This window comes from Ahaetulla prasina, chromosome 1, assembly GCF_028640845.1.
Source record: "Ahaetulla prasina isolate Xishuangbanna chromosome 1, ASM2864084v1, whole genome shotgun sequence".
NCBI classification, from domain to species: Eukaryota; Metazoa; Chordata; class Lepidosauria; order Squamata; family Colubridae; genus Ahaetulla; species Ahaetulla prasina.
In genome coordinates, this window is record NC_080539.1 from 257,711,964 (window position 1) to 257,731,399 (window position 19,436).

General features: G+C 37.2%; 1 protein-coding gene across 1 annotated transcript in view; it reads left to right on the top strand.

The window, feature by feature from the left end:
- LOC131184396 (acyl-CoA 6-desaturase-like) overlaps positions 1-9,370 on the top strand; it is a 90,939-nt gene extending 81,569 nt beyond the window's left edge. The window contains exons 9-15 of the mRNA XM_058155606.1: positions 2,929-2,989; positions 4,280-4,356; positions 4,538-4,635; positions 6,968-7,064; positions 7,666-7,745; positions 8,748-8,873; positions 9,284-9,370. Coding sequence (XP_058011589.1) covers positions 2,929-2,989; positions 4,280-4,356; positions 4,538-4,635; positions 6,968-7,064; positions 7,666-7,745; positions 8,748-8,873; positions 9,284-9,335 — 591 coding nt within the window. The 3' untranslated portion in view covers positions 9,336-9,370. The remainder of the gene's footprint in view (positions 1-2,928; positions 2,990-4,279; positions 4,357-4,537; positions 4,636-6,967; positions 7,065-7,665; positions 7,746-8,747; positions 8,874-9,283) is intronic.
- Positions 9,371-19,436: the final 10,066 nt, after the last annotated feature.

Here is a 19,436-nt window from a genome sequence, read left to right on the forward strand (position 1 = left end):
TAGAATTAAAGAGTTCAAAGTCCACAAAGTCCAAATCTCAAACTAAAACTTGTTCATAATTTTTTCCCCAATCTGGTTTCCCAGTGAGAATCAAAGAACCTTGCCCATTTACTGCAAATCCTGCAGCAATATATCAGAAGACCCAGTTAGATCTACTTTCAGTTTACACTTTCTCTAAGAAAGTTTCCTTTCCATATTCAACTTGAGATGGCTTATAAAATCCAGATGAGTTTTGCCTTGTGTAGGTCAGCAAAGAAAAGTAATGATATCATGTGGTTCTATAGAATGGCATATTTCCTATGGACAACGCTAAAAGAGTGTGCCCCTGTGATAGACATGTCCTTGAGAGACACTTTGCTCTTCTCCAGAACAAAAATGAACTTTAGCTAGGAAAATCAGAGAGCTTCCTGTCCTGATTCCAGTTGGAAACCTGGGCCATGGTTGCTACAGCAACTTTGAAAGTGCAATACATTCCATTGCCTATTAAGCAAATACTGCAATACAATCTAAAATATTTTTATATTGTAACTAAATTATCTGTTTGCCTCAGTGGGATGCTTCAGTAAAATGCTTTGATCAAAATATCCAATTAAAGCAGGTTCATAAATTAGCTTGGCATTTCGATTTATCTGAAGTGGGGAAGCCATGCCTCTGCTTTGATAGCTTCACTCTGCCATTTGCTGAGAAATGAAGCAGCCAGCTGAGGCAGATCAGCACCTTCTCAAAGTTTCAGGAGGTGGAGCTCATGACCTATGAAGTGTGGCTTTTAGTGTCAAAGCCAGTCAGGTCATGTGTTAGCCTTGTTTTCTTATAACAGCAATAGCAACAGCACTTAGACATATACACCGCTTTACAGTCTTTTACAGTCCTTTCTGAGCGGTTTACAGAATCAGCATATTGCCCCCAACAATTTGGGTCCTCATTTTACCCACTTTGGAAGGATGAGTCAACCTTGAGCCTGGTGAGATTTGAACTGCCAAATTGCAGGCAGCTGGCAGTCAGTAGAAATAACCCGCAGTACTGCACTCTAACCACTGCGCCACAGTGGCTCATAATGGGGAAAAAAAACTAATTCCCACTTTGTCCAATCTGCGATGAAGAAATGCAGATGTAGTGATTTAGTTTCTCTGAATATGAATATTTCCTTCTCTGTGTGCAGTCAGTGAATCTACTTTTCTTTCCTATTTGTCCCTTTGCTTTGTTATATGGAACATTTTTACCAGACTTAGACATAAGTAGCAAAATAAAAATGAGACCTTGGTCATATGCAGCTTTTCTCTTCCGTTGTCTAAGAATCCTTTTGATCATTCTTTCTAAAAAGTTACCTCTCCATTTCACGATGGTGAAGAACATTTTATCATCTTGCCTTTTACGGCAAATCTTTTGCAACAGGCTATATATTCTTTCTGACGCTATTTAACTTATAAAGGCTTACATGGCAAAGGGCCTGGTTACTTGAGGGATCACCAATGTCCCATAATATCCACCCAGTCAGGTCAATCTGGCAGGGTTGGCATGCTCCATTCGTCAATGAAGCGATATCATCTATCAGGACTCCAGATTAGCACCTTCTCTGTAGCAGCACCTGCCCTCTGGGCAAGGTTTTCCCAAAAATCCAAATGTTTTTTCTTTTTAATTATGCTGGTTTTGTACTGCTCTTTGTTGTTAACAATCGCAAACTATCTGGAGTTACTGGAAGTCAGACAGCATATAAATGATTATTACATTTAGTATTATCACTTAACAATAGTAATTGCGACCAGAATTTATGTTGCTAAGTGATGCTGTTGTAAAGACATCATGTGACTGTCACTTAGTGACGGCAGATCTGGCAGTCCCCAGTTACCATTATTAAGCAAGGACCACAAGTGTAGTTAAGCAAGCTTCTCACATACCGTATATACTCGAGTATAAGCCGAGTTTTTCAGCACGTTTTTTGTGCTGAAAAACGTCCCTCGGCTTATACTCGGGTCTATACGGCTTATACTCGAGTTGTTTTTTTTTTAAGCCCCTCGGCTTATACTCGAGTATATACGGCTTATACTCGAGTTTTTTTTTTTTTTAAGCCCCTCGGCTTATACTCGAGTATATACGGCTTATACTCGAGTTTTTTTTTCTTTTTTTCACATTTTACCGGACGGCGCGGGGAAGCCCTGCCGGTGCAGTGAGAGGGCGGGGCGGGGGAGCCGCCAGCCTTCTCAGCTGAGGGAGGGAGGGTTTCCCCAACCGGTAGGTGCCTCATTTCCCACCCTCGGCTTATACTCGAGTCCCCAGTTTACCCCAGTTTTTGGGGTAAAATTGGGGACCTCGGCTTATACTCGGATCGGCTTATATTCGAGTATATACGGTAATTGTGAGTTTTGATTTCATGCTGGCTTCCCCATTGACTTTGCTTGTAGGAAGCCAGCAGGAAAGGTCACAAATCATGATTATGTGATCACGGGATGTTGCAACAATTAGAAATTCAAGTCGGTTGCTAAGCACCCATACTGTAGTCATGTAATAGTCAGGTTGATGTGACAAGCAGAACTTCAAGGATCAGTTATAAGTACCATTCATTCAATGCTGTTTATATTATTATTTGTAAAACTGTATTATGGTAGCCACTAAACCTCAGTTCTTTGAAGCAACATAATGAAAAATATTGAAATCTGTGGAAGTCAGTTGAAATAGCACAAGGTATTTGTGCTATTCTAGTATTTAGATTTAGAAATGTGAATGTTTTAGTACTACAATACCTACAATTTTAAATAAGTATTGCCAATAGGTACAGCAAATTATGTCTGTATCAAAATTAATATATTTAATGTCATTGAAGTCTTGTTTTTTTCTGTTGTTCATCTAACATAATTTTAGTGGTATAGTACCAAATTAGTGTTTTATTGTCTTGAATAGTCAGCACTGAAAAGTTTCTGTCTTCTCCTTCAGTATGGAAAGAAGAAGCTGAAGTACTTCCCTTATAATCATCAACATGAATACTTCTTTTTGAGTAAGTATAGTGCTTTAAAGAGAAGGCAGAGCTGATATTTATTTCCTGCTTATTTTTCCATAAGTTGTCCCCAACACAGATATTGCAATCAGTTCACTGAAGTTTTCCCCTATGTGTTAAAACTGGTTTGTAAGTTAGAAGCCCTCTCTCTTTCTAAACTTTTTGGGATATGGACATATTTGCAAGTGCCAGAGCACAGTCCTGGGAATTGGCTAACTTCAAGATTACAAAATGGCCATCATGACAAGCACAAATTGCTGCTGGGCACAGGCAATGCATCTTGAATTTAAAATGTTTCACACTCACAATGGGGGAATGTGTTGTTCTGACCGCAGTCGAATGTTGAAAGATGCCTAACTTTGGAACACCTCCAGAATGATTGGAACAGCATTGAAAGATTTCCTGTAAAGTCAGAACAACTGTTTCTGATTTGGATGGAGCATTTTTTTTATTTTTTATTTATTTATTTACATTTATATCCTGCCCTTCTCCGAAGACTCAGGGTGGCTTACAGTGTGTAAGGCAATAGTCTCATTCTATTTGTATATTTACAAAGTCAACTTATTGCCCCCCCAACAATCTGGGTCCTCATTTTACCTACCTTATAAAGGATGGAAGGCTGAGTCAACCTTGGGCCTGGTGGGACTAGAACCTGCAGTAATTGCAGGCAGCTGTGTTTTAATAACAGGCTATCTTATAGCCTGAGCCACCACGGCCCTTTTGAACTGGAAACAGTATTTTAAGCTGTAAACATTTTAAAATTGAAATCAAAGTACAGTGAAACACCTATTGAGCACCCTCATGATTCTCTCAGCCAACTCACATCTTTCTTATTAACTTAATTTTACCCCAGTGTCTTTTTAAAGGCAGATGGACACACTTCCATCCCAGTTCAGAGCTGCACCACCTACCATGTTTATTATCTGAGGAGGGCTAGAGTAGTTATGCCAAGCATTCTTGTAACTAGTTGATGCTAGAGATTTATGTTGCTTTCTGCATTCTCATTTCCTTTTTATCCATTAAATAATATTTTAAAAATGAAAGAAGTGGACCAGGAGCCATGTGGTCAAGAGGGGAGATGTCTGTAGGCACATTGGTTCCCAGAGGGTGTCATGTTGGAAACACAAATCCTGATTATTTTAATAGTTTAAAATATTGGGCAAAACACAGACCCAAAACAGCATTTCTCATCACTGCCAACATCTATTTTTATGTTGTTTTTCAATCCCAGGACACCATTGTATGTTTTCTGTTGCCTGCTTTCCCTAATGCATGTTGTTTTGTTCACAGTTTTCCCACCTCTCCTTATTCCAGTCTATTTCCAAATGCAAATCTTCACAACAATGTTCAAACACAAGTTCTGGGTGGTAAGTGAAAAATTCCACATGGTTTCATTTCTCTGCATGAAATGAAAGTTCATCTGAAGAAGATCTCAGCTGAGGGGGTGAAGCCAGGTCTCTATCCATATTCTTTGGAAAAGAAATAATTGGTGGCCTAGAGATAAAAGACATAGCATTTACGATGTATAATGTTTTCCTTGTCTCCTAGGACCTGGCATGGGCCTTCAGCTACTATGTACGCTACTTTATCACCTACATCCCATTTTATGGATTACTTGGGTCCCTGCTTCTCCTCACCTTTGTCAGGTAGGGTTAGCTACTAAACCGTTTAAAAGGTACTTCTGCTGGCTTATTTATTTATTTATTTTTGAAATTTAAAAAGATTATTTATTGATTCAACACATTTAAAAAACCTTCCAAACTCGCTCATAGGTGACTCCCAGGCGGCTTGTAACATTTTCTTTAATTAAGATACACAGTTTAAGGAGGAGAGACATAAATTACACAGGAATTGGAGATGGGTAGGTTCTCTTTTTTAACAGCAGATCCTTTTTGCACTAATGAACGGTTTTTACACTTAAGAAATCTCTTTCTTGTGCAATTTTTGGATTTTCAATCGATGCTGAATGTTAAAATCCAGCATTTATCAGACTAGGGACAAACACTGGAGCAATGTTCAAACAAAAAAAGAAGAATAAAAAACTGGAATGTGTGGAGATGTTTGAGGAAAAGAAGAATGAGAATTATATTAGCTCTTCCTTGCTGCTCATCCTTCCTGTTGAGACTAGAATCTTCTCCAATGATATTTCCAGGTTACGATGTCATAGGGCAACATCCGAACTTTCATAAACCAGCTTCTGCTGGTTTCTAACAGTCTGAGAAGTTCAAGACCACATAAGTTATAGATTCATCTATTTCCGAACAAATCTGCCCAATGTTTGTGCACCAGAAGACCCACATTGTGACTGACTGATATAATTCCTCGCTTAATGATGGTAATTGGGACAGGGATCTCTGTTTCTAAGCAATGTGGCTGGTAAAGTATGACTTCACGTGACCATTCTGACTTACAAGGGCAGTAATGGCAGTCCCAGTTGTCATTGTTAGATGAATCCTGTGTGGTTGCAGCAACTCACGGGTATGCAATTGCCATTTGCAATCTCCTGCCAGCTTTCTCTTTGTCTTGGCTTGTTGGAAGCTGGCAATGAAGGTTGTAAATGGCAGTTATGTCACCGCAGGATGCTGCACTGTTGTAATTAGGAGCCAATTGTGAATGGTGATCATGTGATGAAGAGATGCTGCAATGGCTGCAACTATAAGGGCCTATCTTCTGTTCCCTTGTCCAGTGTCATTATAACTTTGGTGGTTGACTGAATTGTTGTTCAGGGAGGATGACATGTGCTTGTTTCTGCTCTAGGCAGGCATTACCTGCACTGCACTTTCCAGCAGTGGAGTATTTTGTTGGAATTTTCCCTCCTAGGACTTTCCTTGATTTTATCAATTGTTCTAATATATATATATACTTATCATTGATTTGATTTGAGTGACTGCTCATCTCATCATAGCAACTCTAAACAGCTAACAATGCATTAAAATACAATCCACAATAACATCAAAACAGTATTAATGTTAAGAGTTGCTTTGTGGAGTGAGATGAGTGACATATACATTTAATAAATAAATACCCTAGAAAGGCAGCTGATTGGTAAAAGCCAATCTACAATGAATTCAGAACCACAACTACACTGGCTTCAACTTACCTCCTGATCCCCAAAAAACATTCATGACTTCAACATTTTCCAGAAGCCTAGCAGAGTTGAGTTCAACCATATCTTGAAAGATAAGGTATTCCAAAACCTAGGTTTTACAGCATAAACATTAATCAATGCTGCTGAACAGATGGATGGAAATACAGTAGCTGTGGTGGCACAGTGGTTACAATGCAGTATTGCAGGCTACTTCTGCTGACTGACGGCTGCCTGCAATTTGGCAAATCAAACCTCACCAGGCTCAAGGTTGACTCAGCCTTCCAACCTTCTGAGGTCGGTAAAATGAGGACTCAGATTGTTGGGGGCAATAGGCTGACTCTGTAAACCTCTTAGAGAGGGCTGTAAAGCACTTTGAAGCTGTATATAAGTCTGAAGTGCTATAGCTATTGCTATTCCCACATATAACCCTTTCCCCACTGTGAATTGGACTCTAAAAACCTGTTTTTCCATCCAGAATTTAAGTTAGATGTTTTAGGGGGGTAGCTGAGGGTTAGTTGGTGGATGATGTAAATATATATTGCAATATATTGTTATTCAGATGATAACTATGCTGTTATATAATGTGTAATTTATCTGTGTGTCTATATATCTATGCTTGTCTTTTTTTTAAATCTTCTGAAGCCACCCAGACTAATTTTGAAGATGGGAGACTTAGAAATTTGACATATAAATCAATAAAATAAAGGCAAATGACACATTAGAGAACAATTGTATGCCTACAAAATGTGGGAAGTTCAAGACTGTTCAGACTGTTCTGACTTATTATTAAATTACTGGACAGAAACCTAATCTTTGACCCTTTTATTGGCCATAGTTTCTCTAGATTACAGCTTTTGAGCTCAATCCCCTCTCTCTTTCTTGTTCTTTAGGTTTATGGAAAGCCATTGGTTTGTTTGGGTTACTCAGATGAATCATATTCCAATGGAAATTGACAGTGAGAAGCACAGAGACTGGCTCAGCTCCCAGGTAAACTTTCTTTACTGAAATCTCATTCCTACCTGGCAATAAGTGTCACCAAGTCCAGGGGAGTTTCTGAGCAACTATGCTTGGGATCATCTGGTAGAGTACTGGGAATGTGTCCTATTGACTTTTATCTCGGGTTTGATGAAAGTAACAAAAATGTTCCTCCACGTCCATACTTCTTGTAAAGCAGACTATACCAGGTTAAGGATTTAATTTAGCAAATTTTAATTAAGCTAAATCCTTAGTCATCATTAATACTGCAAATATCAATTTAGTCTGGCATCTTGAGACAAAGGAACAATGGTTGACCTAATTTTTTAAAAACATGAAGCTGGCTATAATTCAGATCTACACTGTTTTGTTCCAAACGTTGTTTGAAACATCTTATTTCTTAATTTCCCGCCGTTTGCAATACCTCCCTATTTTGAAGAACTCAAAAAATTACCATTTTAGTCTGCAGTCATATTGCAGCATGTAATCGATTGTAGCATATCCTCAGTACTGTAATGGCAGACTTTACCAAAAAGAAAAAAATAATGAATTTGAACTTAATCTCTTTTCAACTTCAGATTTATTGGGATTCACAGTTTCCTTTCTTTCACAGCTGGTAGCTACTTGCAATATTGAGCAATCTATTTTCAATGACTGGTTCAGTGGACATCTGAACTTTCAAATAGAGCACCAGTAAGTATGCAATGTTTGTTTCTGAAGGAACGTTGGCAGTGAAAATACATGCACAAGATGTAATAGTCACCTTGGAGAAGCTGGAATAAGAAAAAAATGTTGGCTAACAGCAATAACCATAGAATTTCAGTATTCTACAAGCATATGTAATAATTATTAAATTTATATGCCACCCAGAGTCACTATACAGAGTGAGATGGGCAGCATATAAATTTAATAAATAAATAAAATGCAATGTACATAAAACTATTGTACAGGTAGTCCTCGATTTAAGATTGAGGCCAAAATTCTGTTGTTAAGTGAGTTTTGCCCCATTTTATGACCTTTCTTGCCACAGTTGTTAAGTGAATCACTGCACTTGTTCAGTTAGTAACACGGTTGTTAAGTGAATCTGGCTTCCCCGTTGATTTTGCTTGTCAAAAGGTTGCAAAAGATGATCACATGACCTTAGGACACAGCAACGGTCATAAGTATGAACTAGTTGCCAAGCATCTGAATTTTGATCATTTTGACCATTCCAGTGGTCTTCCATATAAAGCATCCAAATATCCCATCTAATTAAAAATGGAAAAGCTAACCTCCCCCCACCCCCTCACCCACAACAACAACAAAAAACGCACGGAGTTTTAAAACCCATTTTTCCAAACCTTTAAGCTATTGCTGCCTTCTGGAAAAATTTTAAAAAATCTTTCCTCACAGTTTCAGTTTAAAGTATATATAAATAATACAAGTGCATATATGAAGACCTGGATATATGGATAGGGAGAGAGAGAGAATGCAAAAGATGTTGGGCTCCAGCCAAGCTCACTGTAGTGCCTCAAACGGATGTACTCATCTCTTAGATGCTGCAGCAATACAGTCCATCATGTCGCTTCTGGATTCAGTTATCTCATCTGGCTGTTGAAAAGACTAGGCTCTATTTATTTCCATAGTGCATGGCATGTTCCCCAGAACTGCTGCTCCTGAGCTTTCCTCATGCTTTCTTTTTCTGTTTTATTTGAGCTTGTTTCCCACAATGCCACGCCACAACTACCACAAGATAGCACCGTTGGTAAAGTCCCTGTGTGCCAAGTATGAAGTTCCTTATGAAGAAAAACCTCTTCTGAGAGCATTTGCAGACATTGTTGGGTAAGAGATTGAATAGGGATTGTCATCTATTTTATCTTTTGGAGAGCACAGAGACACGAGTACAACTTCATAATGCCAGCCAGCACTATTTATATACTAATGGGTTACAGAAATGCTTAATCTGTATGCTGATAGATCTGGGAGTTCTCTGTCTTTGTTACAAGTGCTTGCTATAAATTCAAGCTTGGGAGAAAGCTCAGGGTCAGTTTACACCAGGGGTGTCCAAACTTGGTCCCTTTAAGACTTGTGGACTTCAACTCCCAGAGTTCCTCAGCCAGCTTTGCTGGCTGAGGGACTCTGGGAGTTGAAGTCCACAAGTCTTAAAGGGACCAAGTTTGGACACCCCTGGTTTACACAATCAGACTTCTGTTATACTATTGGAATCTCACACTTGTCTTCTTACTTTTTAGATCCCTAAAGAAATCTGGAGCACTGTGGTTGGATGCTTATCTCCATAAATGAAGCTGGATTTCGATGAAGAGAATGACTTAGCAAAGGGGAGGGCTGGGGAAAGGGGTAATATGTATTCTTCTTGTCTGATTTCAGTCTGTATATGTACACACATTTGGAAAGAAGTTTCCTGTACTGTATTGTCAAACTGAAGTTGAGGCAGATTGAGGGAACCTATTTTAAATCAGAAGGAATTTCAGATGTGTCAGATACTGGGAAAAAAAGAAAGAAAAGATTCAACACAGGGTAGCTCAGAAGGTTAGGACCTTTTAAAGAGAACAGACAAAGATGTGAAAGACGGAGAAAGTTAATCTTTGTATCTTCTCCTAAGTCTTGCTGTTATAGTTCCAGCTCTGTCTCTTACCCCAGGGGTTTTCAATTTCTTCAGGATTTTTTCAATTGAAAAAAAATTCAGAACCCAATTAAAATTTAAGCAAAGCAATGACTCATCATAAATACAAATATCCCTCCACAACAGGGTTGGGGTTTTTGAATGTCAGCCAAACAGCCCAACCCTTTCCACTGTACCATGGAAAAATTGCTGCAGGCAACCCTAGGCTGTGTTTGAGTGGGCTTTTTTCTTGCCCTTAGTCTCTCATGAAACTCCATGGTTCTATAAAACACAGTTTGAAAAAAGCTGACAGAGATTGTTGGGTTACAGGGAGTCCCAGCTCTCTATTTGATCCACATTAAATACAGGAAGCTTAACTGCTTCTTTCAAAGAATGAACTGTAAACAAATGTAAGAACTTATTCTCCTTAATAATGGTCGCACAAGAGAGGAGGAAAGGGTGAGATATGTTTAATCCAGAGAATAATATCTAAATTATCAGGTAAAACTGCTTACATTCCATCTAAGGGAACAAATCCCACACATTGATTATTATTTTTTTTAAGATCAAGTAACTAAGTATTATCAGAAATCTAATGGAACCTTTCTCCTTTTCCAAAATCGTCAGGTGAAAATGCTTACATTCTACTGTTTTTAAGAAATCAAATAAGAAAGCATTATTCTCAGTTTCCAGCACACACACGCATACACATAAACACACAAGCACAGCTCCAAAACATTTTCTCCGAATTTGGATAAAAATTTGCCAGGGATTTGCATATGCATATGTTTCTTGAATGTTCCCTACCTCTTCTTGTCATGCTGTTTAAAGAAAATATAATGTGCTTCATTTACACTGAGCCTCCTGGAGGTTAGTTCCAATTCTCTCTTCAATGAACCATTCAAATGCCTGTTTACACTGGATCAACCAGCCTAAACCAACTTTGGGCCATGTGTGTATCCCTAACTAGATTCCTAACTAAATAAGATATGCATGCTTGGTTCACCAGCCATTGCTGTAGACAGACAGCTGCACTTAACAGAATGGATTTTAGAATAAGCAAACAGGAAAGTCTATTTATCATTCTCCATGCCTAAACAGCTGATTAGTAACAACAATGGGCTATACATTTACATTTTTACACTAGGACCAGCAAGTTTGTGTTTGGCATCATTGCTCGGTTCAGTCACAATTTCTACAAGAACTGAGATAAAACAGAATCATGCTTACTTTAAACAGAAACTTTTAAAGATTTGCTTCAGGTTCTATGCATGGTAATTCTTAATTACTATTGTATATACAATTGCAGTCAAAATTACTGGCATTTTTCCCTCCTCTTAATTAGTCTCATCTTACAATAACTAATTCATTGGAGAATAGATTTTTTTAAAGAAACCATTTACAGTGCATGACCAATGTTTTAAAAAGACCAAAAGTAGACAAACTTTGTCAGACAGCGTGATATATAGATACTGCCTTAAACCTGGTCTGTTTTCCAAAATCAAAATAATACAAGCTCTCTCTCTAGTTTTATTCCTGATGTGGAATTCCAGAGGCCTTTTAAGAATTACTTTAATCACTTACAATTCATGACAACAGCTTGTCCTTTTATATATTGAGAGGACATTTGACTTTGTTTTCTGTGGTTGTATAGATAATTTCCTCTGTTAGTTTTGGTAATTAAAAGCATCCATATATGACATTTTTAAAAATCCCGAAACAAGACAATCACCCCCATCGCTTTATGGCATCAGAAGTTCAATTTCTAGAAGCAATCCAGCTGCAACTGATGTGTTTGCGGCCATTTTCTCTCATTTATTTCTTATCCCTGCTGAGAATTGTGATTCTCTCAGTACAGGCAATCCTTGCTTGCAGAGGATAAAAAAGTAGTCTGAATCAGTAGTGGGTTTCAATTTAGTTTGCTACCAGTTGCCTCGTGCGCACTCGTGTGCTTACGCATGCGCAGAAGCGTCCAGGTGGCTGGGTGGAGCCTCCCACCACTGCCGCTACCAGTTCAGCCAATCAGGGGCGAACCAGGAGCAACCCACCACTGGTCTGATTGATTACAAATATAGCTTATGACAGCAAACTAAAAAAAAATTGTCAAGTTTTTTAAAAGTAAAAACTAATAATTTAATTATGTAGCTCTTGACCATATGTGAAATTGTCCCAGTTCTGCTGGCACCTAGTTAGAATCTTAGACAGTTCGGGTAATTTGATCAGCCCTGAAACTCATTGTGTGTCTGTATTGAAAATAGTTGCCTTGGCTAAACATACGATATAGGTTTCTTGTGATTAAACCATTAATTAATTGAACATAATTACCTACCCACATGTACCACACTGAGCTTCTGGGAAAAAGCTAGTTTAAGAAATTAATAAGTCCACATGAATGTATTCCCCAGAAATGATTAAGACATTGTGATGGGCAAGGCAATATTTGGTGAGTCAGTTCTTGGACATTTCAGAACACTAAGAAGTGTTACCAAATAGAAGCTTTCAGAAATGTCAATTCAAGAATTTCAAAATTATAAATCAAGTGCACTAAATATATGTATGCTACTAGCAAAGAAATCCAACTGAATGATGAGCAGAAAGGCATTTAATTTCTGCTAATGAAATGTTGGACTCTCTTTTGCAATAGTTTCATTGAAAATTATATTATACAGATAAAACTAATGCAACTACATAGTACAGAAAGACATTTTAAAAATTTAAAAAGTGCATAAAAGGGGAAAGAAAAGAACAAAAACGATAAAAGAAAAAACCTCTCCCTGTATCCTCAGCAAGCATACTCAACAAGTTATCACTAATACAACCAAACATCTCTTCATTCCACACCTCACCCTGTTCTCCATAAGCCTGTCTCTAAAACAGGGCTCTCCAACCTTGGCAACTTTAAGACTTGTGGACTTCAACTTCCAGAATCCAGAATTCAGCAAAGCTGGCTGAGGAACTCTGGAAGTTGAAGTCCACAAGTCTTAAAGTTGCCAAGGCTGGAGACCCCTGCTCTAAAATGTCCATGTTAATCAGCGAAACCCAGTAAGCATTAGCAGAAATAAGTGTTACAAACTTATATCTAGTACACCCAATTTGAACTTGTTTGTATTTATATCTAGTTATATTTAAAAGACCCCCCCCCATTTGAATTTCCTCTATTCAAATAATCAAGAGTGTAGTCCCAGTTAAAAACAATTAAACATTACCAGAAATAACCATCATCATCCAGTCCCAATCAGAAAACCATTTAACCCCACCAGAAAGAACAATTCATTATTTTAATCTTGAGCAAATAAATTGAATTGTATTAATTCTTCTTTCTCCCAACCATCTTTGAATTCATCACAGAGTTCTAGCATCTGCTTTCTCATACTCTTTTTCTCTCTCCTCGCAAAATTCTTGTCATTTTTGTCAGGCCCCTTTTGTAATTCCAGTGTGACAACTCCAGCAAATGTTTTTTATAAATCCAATATAAGAAAATTATCCACATCACTCTTTTAATATTTTAAAAATCTTCATTCAATTTTAGTTTGTAAATCCATTGTTTTCATCCCTTTCTTATAGACTATTATTTTTTAAACCACCTGTAAGTCAATTTCAGTTTTATTCAATGGGATTTGTTCAATAATACCTTCTGATTCTATTATAGTAGCAATCTCCAACTTTTCTGGCTCTATGGACCGGCGGCATCAGTGATGGGGGGGAGATGGTTTCGTGTGTGTAAACTAATTTTATACATGTGCAAATGAAGCTTGGCGCTCTCCCCCATCACTTGCGCTGCACAGTTTTCCATGGGGCCTGGACCAGTATCAGTCCATGATCCAGGGGTTGGAGACATCTGTATTATAAACATAAATAACTCAAAGACTTCCTTCACTCTTTCATCAAAAATTTATTTTAAGGTAGCCATTGGGTTCCCTCTAGTGTTGAACTTTCAAAGTCATCTTATCAGTTTCAAAATATAAAAATGAGCATTTTCCCATGAGAGAGGATCCTTTCAATTTGATTCAAAGTCTTAAATCAAGTCATCTTGATCCCTTGACTTAACATTTTTTAAATCCAGCAATAATTATATTGCTGTATACTAAAAAATTTTTTACAAATCTTCAATGAGTTTTTTTAAAAAACAATTGAAGGAAACTCACCCGTAATTTCAGTAAAATTTGCCAGACTGAAAGTTCTCAATCTTATAAAAATAAAATTAAAAAAAACAGCAAATGGGAGAAAAATTAAATACAAAGTGATTAAGAGATGAACCTCAGTCAAACTTACGATCCATATTTAGACAATGTTAGCGGCTATAAGCACAAAGAAATCCAACAACTTACAATGAGTAGTCCACAAAATGGATGCATTTCCTGCTGTCTGATCACAAAAACAACCGTGTGGGGTACATGCAATTGCTGTACTTTGGAGATATGTTGGCAGCACAAAAGCATTTGGGTGCCATTTTCAACCGCAATATGTTTTTTCTAACACCAGTTTGTCATGATGTCTCACTGGAAGCTTGACATTTTGGGTTAACTCTCAAAAGAGTACATGTCAAATTGCAGTCAATTTTTTTCCTAATGCCTATTCGTTGCTTCTTGATTATTGGCAAGTAATGGAATTCCTACTTGCCACTATGCATATAACTACTACAAAGGTGGTTTTAACCTTAATTAGTCAAGATACTTCTTATTATGAATCTGAGAATCTCTGGTTCCAGAATTAGCAGAAACATTCCATATTTTTAACCTCTTTAGAACATAACATAGGGAGTGAGTAAACATTAAATTATGGATAACACAATATTTTGCCTTAATCCAGACTTTTCCTATCTGATGTCCTCCAGATGTTTGGAGCCAGAGCCTTTGAGCTTTCCTAGATTGGGATATGGGAGTTTTGAAGTTCTGGAGGGTAGCAGAGAAAGGCTGTCTTAATCTCTCAGGGCATGACCCAGCCAAAGTTAAATGTGAGCAGTTTAAGCACATAATTTAGCATTGACTCATATAAGTGTTGGCATTTGGCTTAGTCATGCCTGCCTAGTTCCATGAATGTACTTCATTTTCTTTGTTGCAACAGGAATGAGCACAAAAATAAAGGTCCTGTAGCATCTCTTATGCAGTCTTCCAATTGGACAGTTCACTTAATCTGAAGGCTTCTGATTTCTTTGTTGTTCTCTCGACCTTTTGTTCAAGAACAATTCATTTCTATCAGAACTTGCAGGAATTTCCTACAGTTTTGTTCCACTCCAGCCACCTTGCATTGCCTGGCTATTTTCTATTTGTTTAACTCAAGAGGAGCCCCAGAATGTTGGGATTTCAGCCTTCTCGATTCAATAGCTTTATTCTTACCAGGTTATTAATATATTTTTTTTTAAGTCTGTAAAACACCCTGCACTGCCAGCAGTTTTGGGGAAAGGCAGCTGCATCTATTAATAGCACCTCTAGGTAAGAATCATTGTTTAAAATAAACAGCAATGTTGCTGGGACAATCCACAAAAGAAGGGGCCAATACACAGTTGTACATAACAATTTTTTGCAAATATAACAGCCCCACTAGAATAAGATAGGCAGAGGAAAGGAAATGGTGTGGTAGTTACTTTTCCTTCCTTAACTAAAAAAACTCAATGGTTGCTTAAATTTTCTTGTTTGTGAAAAAACATTGAAGATAAATGGTAGAAATAAATTGAAATAAAATGGTAGCTTTTGCATTTGGAAGACAAGTCTCTTTTATTGTACGTGTTCTTGGGGATTAAAATACTTGGTTATCATATGCACACATTAAGTGGTACATCTATATGTCAATCCATATGATTATTAGCTCTAAATATTGGGTCTTGTGTTCAGTTTTCTAACCATTTTTTTCTCTTAAACTAATCTGAATCAATAGGTTCCAAAGGAGTTTGTGCTTTCTGTGGATTAGTGAAGCATCATAAAATATTTCACTAAGCAAATATAGGATCCAAGTCATGCAAAATATTTGTTCCACTCTACATTGCTCTGATCAGATTCTACCTGGAATACTTAGTTCTTATTCCATAGTTCAGAAAGGACATTGGCCAACTTCAGAGGAGGGCTACCAAAATGGTGAGGGATCTGGAAGATCAGTTAAAATTTTCTACATTTGTTTAGCCAATGGATCAGTCAACTGAGGGAAATTGTTGAATCTTCAAATATCTGAAGATTATCCACAGAATGAGTGAACTTATTTTTTATTGTCCCAGAAGATAGGCCCAAAATGAACAGGTTAAAATTATGAAGTAGGCAAGATTGATTGTATAAGCTTTCAGCCAAAGGAAAGCTGCCACATAATATAATGAGGTCATCAATGGATGTCTTCAGAGTGATGCTGGATTGTCGTCCCTCAGAAATATTCTACCTGATCCTGGTTTGAACAGGGGATTGGATTAATTACCTTCCAATTCTCTGGTTCTAAATTGATGAAATATATTTGCTTGTTTGACCAAATGGGTGCTTGGATGATTAAATAATGTAGAAATATATCCTTAAATTTCTTCTCCAACTAAATTATTTTATGAAGTTGTTTAAGTGTTGGACCATTGTATAAGCAATGAAGGAAGATGAAACTGCTATCTATCTGGATTGATATATATAGACAATACTTGTTCAGCTGAATTGGTTGTTTAGGCATAGCCCTGGCTATTCAGTACACCTGAGATGTAATTATATGAAGAGCTATGGCTAAAGAATTAGATGTATTTATCTATTTATTTATTTATTGTGTGTCACTCATCTTATCTAAAGGCGACTTAAAATTATACGTCAATGAACATATGTTATTTTATGCTGCTGTTCTACAACCATTTTCATATTCTTGGTTCACCCAGAAGATCTGATATCAGAAACTGGAAAATATATTTAGCTTTTTTTTAAAGGAAGGTATAAGTAATTTTACTGTTGCTTAAGGTAGGACTATACATTGTCTGAGTTTGAATAATTCCCTCAAGACAATAGAATAATGTAGCAGCATTACAAATATTCAAAAATTCAAATTAAAACATGCCTGATAGCTTCTGCTTGAACACATTTACAAACAGGAGCCAACCTTCTCATTAGATAATCTGTTTTAATGCGGCTGCGCGGGTTATTGAGGGAGCGGTTCGGAGCTCCCACGTAACACCTATCCTGCGCAGACTGCACTGGCTACCTGTTGTTTTCCGGGTGCGCTTCAAGGTATTGGTTACCACCTTTAAAGCGCTCCATGGCTTAGGACCGGGCTACTTACGGGACCGTCTACTGCCGGCCTCTATCTCCCAGCGTCCGGTGCGTTCCCACAGAGAGGGACTCCTCAGGGTGCCGTCAGCCAAACAGTGTCGACTGGCGGCCCCCAGGGGGAGGGCCTTCTCTGTGAGGGCTCCTACCCTGTGGAACGAGATTCCCCTCGGGCTTCGACAACTACCTGACCTTAGGACCTTTCGCCGCGAACTTAAAACCTATTTATTTTGTATGGCTGGACTGGCCTGATTTTAAATTCTAAATTTTAAATTTTAATTGAATTTTGATGGGTTTTAAATTTCTGTAATTTTATGGGGTGTAATGTTATTTTAAATTTTTTGGCAAATTTGAATCAGTTTTTTAAGGGTTGTTTTAATTATTGTGTATGTTTCTGTTTGTATTTTATTTGCCTGTTCACCGCCCTGAGTCCTTCGGGAGAAGGGCGGTATACAAATTAAAACATTATTATTATTATTTTAACATCAACTGCTTTTGCAGTTAGGATTCCTCCCCACCCACATATGCAATCAGAATATCTTCCTGTAACTTAAAATGCCTTGTTTTTTGGCCTTCACTCTAGAATAATAAAGCATAGGACATGATCTTTTGGCACTTTGTACTAACATATCTGCTTTTAGCCTCTTCACAATGAAACCTATTTCCCTCAGTTTTTCCCCCTAGGACTTAGTGTCCATCTTTGCTACCCTACCTGAACTCGTTTCTATTTATCTGCATCCTCAAAGTGTAGTGCACAGAACTGCACACAATACTTAAGATGGGGTTAACCAACACAGGAGAGAACAGTTACTTCACGTGACAAGTTGGAACCTTATTATTGTTATTATTTTGGTACTTATACACATCCAAGTTTGAGATCAAGAAATCATAAGACTGCCTGCACTTTATATAGTTCATACAGAATGGATTTGCCTCTGGTTAGAATTTATTTTAGATGCCATTATAGTTAAAGAATATTTATTTATTTATTTATTTATTTTTTCATATTATATACCGCCCTATCTCCCTAGGGACTCAGGGCGGTTCACAGGCAATTAAAATACATATAAATACAGACTAAAACAACGATTAAAAAACTTATTCTATAGCCAAATTATGAAAAACAGTATAAATAATAAAAACCCATTAAAACCAGTAAATTTAAAATCTAATCCAGTCCCGCGCAGATGAATAAGTGTGTTTTAAGCTCGCGACGAAATATTTGCCTCCAAGGATAGTAACTGCTATATTGGATTTTGTTTTCTGATTCTGTTAGGATAAGAAATGCTTCCTTAAGTTTCTTGGTTGATAAAAGAAGAAAAAGCAATTAAAAACAAGGAGGGTTTTTTCCCCTGATGAGGTGAAGTAGGGCAATTCCTAATTGACATTTCGACCAAGATGAACCTTTAAGATGATTAAATTACAGAAATAATCTCATTGTGGCAAGTAATGCTAAGATAGAAAGGCTGTTGCTGAGCTATATCATTACAATCTTTATATGGATGAAATGCACATATTTTATTAAGATTGCAAATACAATAACAGATGAAAAATCTACAGGTAATATTAACCCCATGACTTAAGCATGGACAAAAAACCATTTAGAAATAATTTAGATGCTTTGCTATTTCATTCTTCATTTGTAAGAGCAACCTTAGCTTGTCTGTGACAAAAGTCTAGTGTTTGGAATGGCACAATAGTGCCCATGGAACATCTACCTAGGAAGTGGACTAATAAACTGACTGCTTGAATAAAGGGAATTCAATTTTTTGTTTCTCAGAAAAACCACTCAAGTAATTTTGTTTATTCAATGGCACACTTGTATATGACTCTTTATGACCCTATCTAGAATCACTAAAACAGTGGACTTAGTCACTAGATAATTGCCCATCTGCTGACTATATTCTGGTATCATAACCTTTTACTTGTTTGAATAGAGGTATTTGTCTCTCCAAATAAGCTTTTACTTATTTTTTGTGTTTTATAAAGCTAAAGAGAGTGATGAGGGAAAAGAGAAAAAGAAAGACTTGCCTGGCAACATTCAAGCAGAAGGTTGAAATTATCGTTTTTTCAACTATAGTCTTAGCAGTGATTCTTGAATATATAGTGAAAATAAGTATCTTATTCATCTCTTTCAACCCACCTCACAGGGTTGTTGTTGTGGGGAAAATAGGAGAAGTAAGATATTAGGTATGTTTGCCATCTTGAGTTACTTACAAACTGATAAAGGAGGATAACATCTAATAATAAATAAATAACCCATTTATCTAGAATTTGTCCAACACATTTAAAAGGCATCAGGTTGAGGACTTATGCAACCTATATTTTTATTATGTCTTTTTGTGACTACACATTTGAGAACTCTTAATATTTCTGAGACCAAAAGAGCCTTAAAATAATATATAGAAAAATAAGCTTGGCACTCTTGTTATCAGAAGTTAATATAGTGGTTTAATTGCATTTGAAAAGATTGTGTTAGATGCATGAAATGACTTGTTTGGTGTTTGCAGGTATAGTGCAGCTCTCTGTAAACTTCATGTGTATGTATTCAAAGTTTTAAGTGGC